This window comes from Hippoglossus stenolepis, chromosome 15 (assembly GCF_022539355.2).
Source record: "Hippoglossus stenolepis isolate QCI-W04-F060 chromosome 15, HSTE1.2, whole genome shotgun sequence".
In the NCBI taxonomy this organism is placed as follows: Eukaryota; Metazoa; Chordata; class Actinopteri; order Pleuronectiformes; family Pleuronectidae; genus Hippoglossus; species Hippoglossus stenolepis.
In genome coordinates this window covers 20,234,767-20,243,584 of record NC_061497.1, presented here as the reverse complement: position 1 = coordinate 20,243,584, position 8,818 = coordinate 20,234,767, and the positions used below count along the sequence as shown (strand labels likewise).

The 8,818-nt window shown below is 40.7% G+C and overlaps 1 protein-coding gene across 1 annotated transcript; it reads right to left on the bottom strand.

Moving 5' to 3' along the window:
* Nucleotides 1-386: 386 nt before the first annotated feature.
* Nucleotides 387-8,133, bottom strand: lrwd1 (leucine-rich repeats and WD repeat domain containing 1). The gene is made up of 16 exons (XM_035177789.2): nt 8,084-8,133; nt 6,921-7,007; nt 6,504-6,738; nt 5,991-6,110; nt 5,743-5,889; nt 5,561-5,653; nt 4,902-5,261; nt 4,611-4,725; nt 4,364-4,470; nt 3,858-4,068; nt 3,508-3,580; nt 3,140-3,283; nt 2,768-2,874; nt 2,502-2,663; nt 1,358-1,467; nt 387-1,226 (listed from the first exon to the last, which is right to left on the bottom strand). Exons 2-16 carry the CDS (start codon nt 6,998-7,000, stop codon nt 1,074-1,076), a joined length of 2,217 nt encoding a protein of 738 aa, XP_035033680.1. The 5' UTR covers nt 7,001-7,007; nt 8,084-8,133; the 3' UTR covers nt 387-1,073.
* Nucleotides 8,134-8,818: the final 685 nt, after the last annotated feature.

The following is an 8,818-nucleotide window of genomic DNA, read 5'->3' as shown; positions in this document are numbered from 1 at the left end:
TCAGAAGGTCCTGACCTTTGACTTTGTAACAAACCCAACCAGAGTGGGAGGGATGAGCCAAATGTATAAAGACAAAGAACTGTTTCCCATCGGTGTGCATATTACAAACTAACCTTTGTCGTATGCACCATGCTCTGAGCATTAAAGTGTGACAATACTGTAAGAGAATTGTGTCTCGTTCCTCGTTGTTAAGGTGGGATTGCAGAAATTGCCACGACAGGTTGTAAAACTGTGACATGATAACACTGAGTCGAGAGCAGACGCAAACTGCAGAGACCGCTGATATTTCTCTTGATATCTCTCATCCATCTCTCGGTTATTTGACCACACGTTGGCAGTGGTGAACAGGAACATGTTCAGTTGCTTCTTATTACAACAGAGGAGAGTAATATTTAACACAGAGCCACTTTATTAAAACCAAACTGAAACCATGACATGAAACTGAGCAAAGGACTCAAATAAAACCACACGTTCAAGGGACTTTAGTACAAGGGACTCAGATAAATATACCTGAGGCCAATTACAGCTCAATTTACAGTGTAGGGTCGGTTATTTGGTATAAATTGTGCATATTTATTTACAGTTCTTATGCTGTTTAAAGGTCTAAACCCTTTATACCAAAATTACAGAAAATTAGTTGTTTGTTGATTGTTTGCATATCATATTTGTTGAGGTTGGACTTTTTGTATTTGTACTTTAAAATTTCTAAAATGATAGTGTGTGTGTGTAGAATGAGATATTTTTCAAATAGAAAATCCAGAGAATTGTTATTGTATAACTTTAAACTATCTGGTGTTTTTTTTGGCTCTGACGGATGTAACTGCAGCTGCAGGGTCAACATGACCTTCCTTACACAGACGGAGGGAAATGAGTATATAACCAGATCCTGGAGAAACATCCAGTAAGGCCGTTATCTGACATCGTAACATTCCATCACATTATCAGTTCTGTATTGGAAGTACTCTCACATATACCAACATTTGGTACATTCTCTACTGTTCTTTCCCCGGTACAGTAACTCTAATCACTTGTACGACCTCCCTTCCGGAGTTAAAGTCACACGACTGTTCTCTTCAGGAGCACTCGTCTCTTTTCCACACTATCACCATGTTCTTGTCACTGAGGGCCACCAGGTAGCGTAGCTCAGGGTCCATTGCTACACTGTTGATGGAGGGGCCCTCCACTTGGCACTGACCCTTCCCCACCGGCGTTGGCCACTCCAACACCTGCCAAGACAAAAAAAAGAAAAGAGTCTGTAAATCATAGATGTTTACAAAATTGTCCTTGCCATAGGCTTTACCCAACAATATTTCATGCAAGGAGAGTTATGAAGTAAGGGAACATTTCTATGCGATACCTCAGTGGGCTGAATGGGTTTCCCGCTCTGGAAACTGTTGTTCTGGAGGTCGGTGATGTGGTACGTCCACAGTCGTCCTTTGTCGTCACCACACACTACGTAGACTTGTCCTAAACAGAGGGGAACAAACACACACATATTCAAATGTCACTATCACAGCAGGAATAACTCATCAACAAAACACATTCCCTAACCCCTTATCTTAAACACCGCTTAAGTAAATTACTATTGATCTTAAAGCACTTACACCTTTTATTTTAATGTTTTAGCACTTATTTTTTTAATAGGACTTACATGTTTAAATTTGAATCGAACTTCTCATGTTTATACATTTATTTGTTTATACATTTATTCATATTTTTGAATAAAGATAGAAATTATATTTATAAATTTATTTGCACTCTCATTTTTAACATTGCTCTATTCAATTAATCATTAAAACAATAAAGATGGTGACTATATTTTATTCTTTTTTACTTTAAACCATTCTTGTATTTTCATATGGTGTATTATAAGGTGTGTTTGTGCCTCTTAACTGATTTTAATGTTTGGTTTTACTGTAATTATTCTTGTGTTTATAAATTATGTATTGTAAGGTGTAAATGATTTTAACTTTATGAAACCCCATGAAAGACTATTTAAAGGTTTTAACCCTTTTCAGACTCGTGTGAAACAAAGTCTTAATCCCCACAACAATACTTTTTCTCAAAATTGCTCCTCGCATTACAGGCTTTGTTTCTCTGCCACTCAAACACAAAGCTCAGGAAACACGGTAAACTGGTGGAGCCTCAAACTGAGACAAACAAGCTGGTGGCTGGACTGAAGCAGAACAAACTGTCTCTGTTATGCCCCCCTCCTTCGAGCCACTGACAGACTCCCTAATCCAAGCATATGGTCGACGGCCTCCTTGTACAGAACAAACTGTTAAAGTTGAAGGTAATAAAAGTCTGGCGAGCACTGTGGAAATTCACTCCACTGCCTTTGGCGCCCCCTAGCTACCCCAAGTGCTATGAACCCTCTAAACTCAAACTATAAACCAGGATTATATTTATGGAAAGAGTCACTGAGCTTTTGTGCCTTGAAAAGATGATTTAAGAATGAAACCAACATGATGAATGCAGCTCGACTGTTGATGTGAACTTACCGGGGCAGGTGTTGAGAGCCAGGTAAGGAATCTCTGTGTTGGCCCACTGCAGCTCGGCCAGAACCACCGCACACACCGTCCTGTTCTTCTTGTCGGGCCGCTGAGCCTTTGTCCTGCTCCAGCTCCACAAGTAAATAGAACCGTGCAGGTGGTTCTTGGAGGCTAGAGGAGCCCAATGAGGTAGAGGAGAAAAAAAGATTAAATTAGAGATTAAGCATGAGGGAGCACATGTTCGAGGTCCTGTAAAGATACAGAGCTTCTCTTACCCACTATGTCATTAGCAAGGAAACTCAGGCCATCAACAGTGTGGTAGTCATGATCTTCGTCTTCCTTCTTATAAATGGGGAAAGTTATCTCCATCTCCTTGGACCTACTGAAGAAAAAAAACACATCATATTCTACCTGCATGTCAGTCTGTATAATTTTATACCCAGTAAAACTCCAGATAACAAACCCAGTGTTGTGCAGACATGTGCATGTGTCTCTATTAATGTGAGGGCATTCATTTTAACCATCTTTACTATAAAACGTGGAATCTGTAAGTACGTTTATGTTCATCACTGCAAAGCACTTGAAAAGAATCGGACACCTACAAGCAAACAAACATTTGTGCATCTTCATGTGATAAGTGTCTTTACCTCTTGGTGGTGCTGTTGTTACCGAGTTGCGTGTTGAAGCAGTGCAGACCGTCCTCGCAGGCCGTGAGCAGGTGAGTGCTGGGCGACGTGGGCGGGAGGCAGATGTGCAGGGGGGTGGCGCTGGTTTCCAACAGCATCAGCTGACTGGATCAACAAACAGAGCAGAAATATAACATATAACATCACAGCCTGAACCTCCAAGCTCATCTTAAGAGGAATGATTGAAGAAGCAAATAAAAACCACATTAAAAATACCAAGTTAAACTTTTGTTGCTTGTTTTGAAAAGAAACAGCCGTAACTTTGTGATCAAACTGTTGTTCCACAGACACATTTCTAATCAGTGAAGTACAGAAGCAGAAATACTCACACAACTTTGAAGTTGTACTGGCTGTCCACTCCACCGATGTCCCACATCACGATCTTGTTATCATAAGATCCCGCTGCAGGAGGAAAGGTGAGGGATGAACAAATGCTCGTAAAGTAGGACTGTCAAAGACCCTGAGTCAGGTATAAAACCACTGGGACTGTCCAAAACTTTACAGGCAAATAAGGTTTCAAGCTGTTCGTTAAATCCCTGAAATGTTTTTTTAACCTTTATTTAAAATGTAAAAACTGAAAGTGAAAAACATGTCCATCACTGCACAGATTGAATGCAGCAGGTCTCAGTTAAACCAGGAGACTGGTGTGGAAACTGTGAATCTGTAAGAAGTGACTCACTGAAGAGGAAGTTTCCCTGCTGGTGGTTGAAGCGGAGGACGGACAGCGCCTTGCGGCTGGCTCTGAACTCCCCGTAGGCCACGTTGTTTCTGGGGTGGATCAGTTTGACCAGTCCTCTCTTTCCACCGGCCGCCAGGATGCTGCAGTGCTGCGCCGGGGCCCCGCCTCCCCTGGACATCAACACCGTGGACCAGGCCAACGAGAAGAACTCCTGTTTGGAGAAAGAAACAACAACATTTAAGGACATAAACACGATGTTTTTCATCAGGCTACTTTTCCTGCAGCACCAGTTTAACATGTCCATCGCAGATTTATGAGCAGACGTCTTTGACCAAAGGGAAGAAATAGGAGAAGATTCTTGTAATTTGGGGAAAACTGTGTCATAACCACGAGGACGGAAGATTTGATTAATTTCGATGACGTCTTGAATTTTTCTTCACAAGCAAATTCGGCCAAAGTTATTCTAACCAAAGTTACTGAAATCTTGGAGATTTAATGGAACAGACCTCTCCGGAAACTTTATACTTCTTCATCACCATCCCCGTTTCACAGTCAATCACACAGACAGAGTCTCCTCCACAGGTGGCCACCAAGCGGCTTCCAGCAGAATCATCTGTCAGTACAGGAGAGAGATTAACAAAGAAAAGTTAAACATATTTTTAAAGCCTGTAATTTCCTCACTTAAAGCCTCCTGTTCTCCTCCATATCTCTGCAGCTGCTTTGACATAAGTGAGGGAACTGATCGTCATGTACCTGTGGAATCTGGCAGCGGCTGGAAAGCACAGGCCCACAGCTGAGTGGAGAAGTCGTCTGAGTTGTCCTGTTTACTGTGACACTGGAGCACGTGTAGAGGCTTCAGACGCAACGGCTGCAGACGGGAAGAAACAGGGGCATAAAGGAAGGGAGTTTAATGACCTGACATTCGCACAATAACAACTTAATTTTAAGTATTGGGATCGAACTGGATTGAACCCATTACAGACATTGTATGACCACATGCAGATGCCTCACAGTTGTTTCTCTTATCAGATGCATTTACTTTACCTTGCTGCAGCTCTTCACTGTCGGCATCACAAGTTTTTGCAGCTTTGTGGCAGTAGAATCTTTTCTGTTGATATTTTCCTCCTGTTCAATCTGAGCCCCGTCATCTTTTTTAGTAGCCCTCTTGGGCGTGTCCTTCCTCGGCCGACCTCTGGTGGGGGTTAACGGTGGCTGCTCGGTCTTGCGGGGGCTTATCCGGACGCCGTCGGTTAGCGTCTGAGATTTGAGGCGGAGGGTAGTTTTGCGAGGACTGACTGTGACCGCGGAGTCTGGGAGATCTGAACGCAGCTTTTTGAGAGGCGTCAGTCTTACGCTGGGGTCCACTACTGGAGTTTGTTTCCTCTTGGTAGGAGTTGAGATTTCCTGAAAAAGGCAAATACATGATATAAACCACACTGCAGGAACTAATTAATTACAGACTCTAAATGTCATATTTTCTAAACTATCACTTGAATATATAATTGCTGTGGACATAACCACAGATTTTTCGATTTTTCTCTGTTAGGTTTAGGTCCAGTGAACAAAACACCTGATTAGATCCAAACTGAGCAAAGGAAGCCACCATTACAATCTAAAGACAGTGCCCAGTTGAGTCATGATGAACATCCAGTAAAGCTTGGAACAAACATGAATTTATAGCAGTTCATCCCTCAAATCCTTACACAGTTGTCTTTTGTATCAGTGAACTCGTTGCTCTCCGGTTCTTTCTTTGGTTCCACCAGAGAGAGCAGGTACTCTTTAGCTATAATCTCCACCTAAAACAAACCGAAGCACAGAGACGTTAACTAAAAATGACAGACGGCCAAACAAGAGAAAATGTCTGCACAGGACATCCTGAACTAACCTTCCATTTGGTGAAGTCAGAGACTGAGCTGGGTCCATATTTAACCTGCTGTCGGGCGGCATTGACAAAGTTCTTCTCCAGGGTCGACAGCTTCTCTGCTGTGACGGGATCTGGGAGATTGAAGCTCTTCTCCCAAACTGCGATTGTCTAAAATAACAAAAGACAGTTTGTTCACCAACAGCAGGAAGAGCCTGAAAATTTAGATTGATAACTGGCACACCAGTCAAAATAATCAGTCAGTTTCATACCCTGGTCCTCAGGTTCTCACTGTAGACGAAGCGTAAGTGGTTGGCACTGGTACTGACATCTTTGCCGTTGTACATCCTCAGTTTGGGTAACAAGACCATCAGCTTGTGATTATCACTCACCTGAGGAAGAGAAGCAACATTAACAGTCTACTTATCATTCCTTTCCCCCTAATTGAGCGAATCATCTCATTAATAAGTGAGGATCTTTTTATACCAACATATTTGTCTTTGCATTTAACATGTCCGGTATTAGTTTGAACTTGTTTGCTTAAAGTTTAATAACGCTAGAGCGGCTTCATGGAGATCGGCACCACTTCATTAACATACAAATATAGGCAATGTATTCAGAGAGGTGCTCCAAATCAAATCCCCTTCATTTCAAGTACCTGAGGTGTAAGTAGGAAGTTTTACTGCACATCATTCCTAAAGGAAAATACTGATATTCTGCATAATTTCGCATAAATAGTGTGAATATTCTCATCTCTGCATTTTTAGCGTGATATGTGTCCTCACAGTGATATAAAGGTTGTCCTCCAGCTTCAGCTCCTCCAGGAGGCTTAGAGACTCCAGAGTCGTAACATCCTCCATCTGGTTGTCGCTGAGGTCCAGGTAGCGAAGCGCAGGCAGCTCCAGATTCTTGGGAAACTCCTGGATTCTGTTCCCAGACAGGTCCCACCGCTCAAGGGACCTGAGACCGGACAGCAGCTTGACGGGCAAATCCTGATGCTTCAGTTGGAGCTTGGACAGACTAGAGGAGCAGAGAGCTTCAAGTTAGTGTTTCCACATAGTAGGGAATCAAATATAATGTGTGGCAACTTGTCTTTTTAATCTCCACATTATTATTTACTCTCCTGGTTAGAGGAGGTTTGTAGGTTATAGACTGACACCTACAGAGCAAACACTAAATACAGAGGATAAAAGCCAGCTTACTTCAGTGTCTTGATTTGGTCCAGTTTGTTGGTTTTTGGAGAACCTTTCTCCAGCAGAAGTTTCTCTGTTATTTTCTCCATTGTGTATCTGTAGGGAGGAACTGTTGAGTTAAGATACCAAAGAAACAACTGCAGAGCACAGAGGGTATTTGGAGAGTGATCCGATCTCGAACACAACCTCACTGCTTTCACACCTGAACTTGGAGCTGACCACTTGTGATTGAGCAGGAATACCAGGTGTTAACACCAGGTCTGAACAAGGTCTTTGTCTCGGTTTCAGTCAAGTTTGCATTTGTACGACCACCACAGGGAGAAGCGTCTGACCTCTCAGCTCATTTGATTGCTTTTTCACATATTCAAGTGCAGACTGACCCCCTGGGGCACAAGTTTCTATGACTAGACAATGGTCTCAACATATAAAATGCAGCCACGGTTCATCCTCATCTCAACATGACTGTTTTATATAAAACCACAGCTCAATCAGCTCTCTTCTTAAATCTACTACTTCTAAAAACATGTCGGTCACAGGAAATATTACATATTATAGAAATAACATAATCCTTTATCAGTCTCACAACAGTTTCCAATATTACAGCAGCAAATTCAAAAACAGGCATCAGTGAGAAATAATAAGTAACATGCAATACTTAATAGGAGGTAATTATAAAAAAAACTGTTTGGGTTCCTACTGTTTATTCTTTTTTTATTTAACCAAAATTACAATTGTTATCTCATTCATTTCCTATAATAAAAATACACATTCACTGTGTATATATAAGACAGTTAAAGCTAGAGATTATCATTTAGACAATAACCAAACATCACAACAGAAATTAAAGCCATATTTGCTGTATTTTGAGCTCAAACAATGTTCAGATTACTTTCATAAACTCTACTTCCAGGAATCACCATGAGATATTTGTAAAGTAAAAACAAGTAACTTAAACGCGCAGTGTTTTTGCTGATAAACAACAAAGCTTGGCTAACCACGCTTGAAGCACTTTCACTTCCTGGTGTCTCGAGGCACTAACGTTCACATAAAATACAGCGAAACACGTATTCTTGACTTTGAGTGAAGATCCACCTCACGAGTAAACACCAGTTTGATCATAGTTGTGATATTATAGATTATATAAATATAATAATGTAGATTAAACTACTCACTGACTCTTCAGCAGCTTCAGCGCAGCACCTCCTCAAACTGAGCTTTCCCGGGAAAACTCTAAGCACATCCGGTGGGCGTGGTTTCATCCATGCGCTGAGCCCAGTACGACGCATGCGCGACAAGCTCAGAGCCGTTGCTACGTTACGGGACATCTCATATGCACCATGGATGTTATTCTATCATATTTTATCATATTATATTATATTATATATTGTTTTATTAAAGTTTTGTCTCCAGGAGTATGTATCGGTGTTTGTGAGCTGTTATTAATGTTCTGAATATTAAAATATGTCATAATCTGGAATAGTGTTGTTATTGAAAATCTAATTCTGGCACATTCAAATAAATTAAAGTAAAAGTAAAAAAAGAACTGTTTTTCTTATTTTGTTTAATATTTGTGCAGATGTTCCTATAGAATTTAATATATGACCTTTTTATGGATAGTGTTGTTTGACTTGGGAACTTTAATAATAATAATAATAATTTTATAAACAGCAATAAAGTTTGTTACATGTATTACTCAGTCATACTAGTATATATTTGTTTATGCATTTCTTGCGTACTTCACAAAATACCCTTGCCCAGAATATTTAAATATACAATAAAAAAGAATCTATTATAACAATAGTTTGAATTAAAAATAAACTTCCTCACTTTTCATTTCTCAGTTGAAATGGGTTGGTTTAATAACAGTTATGAATATTCACACAGGTTCCGCTAGGTGGCGATGCTCA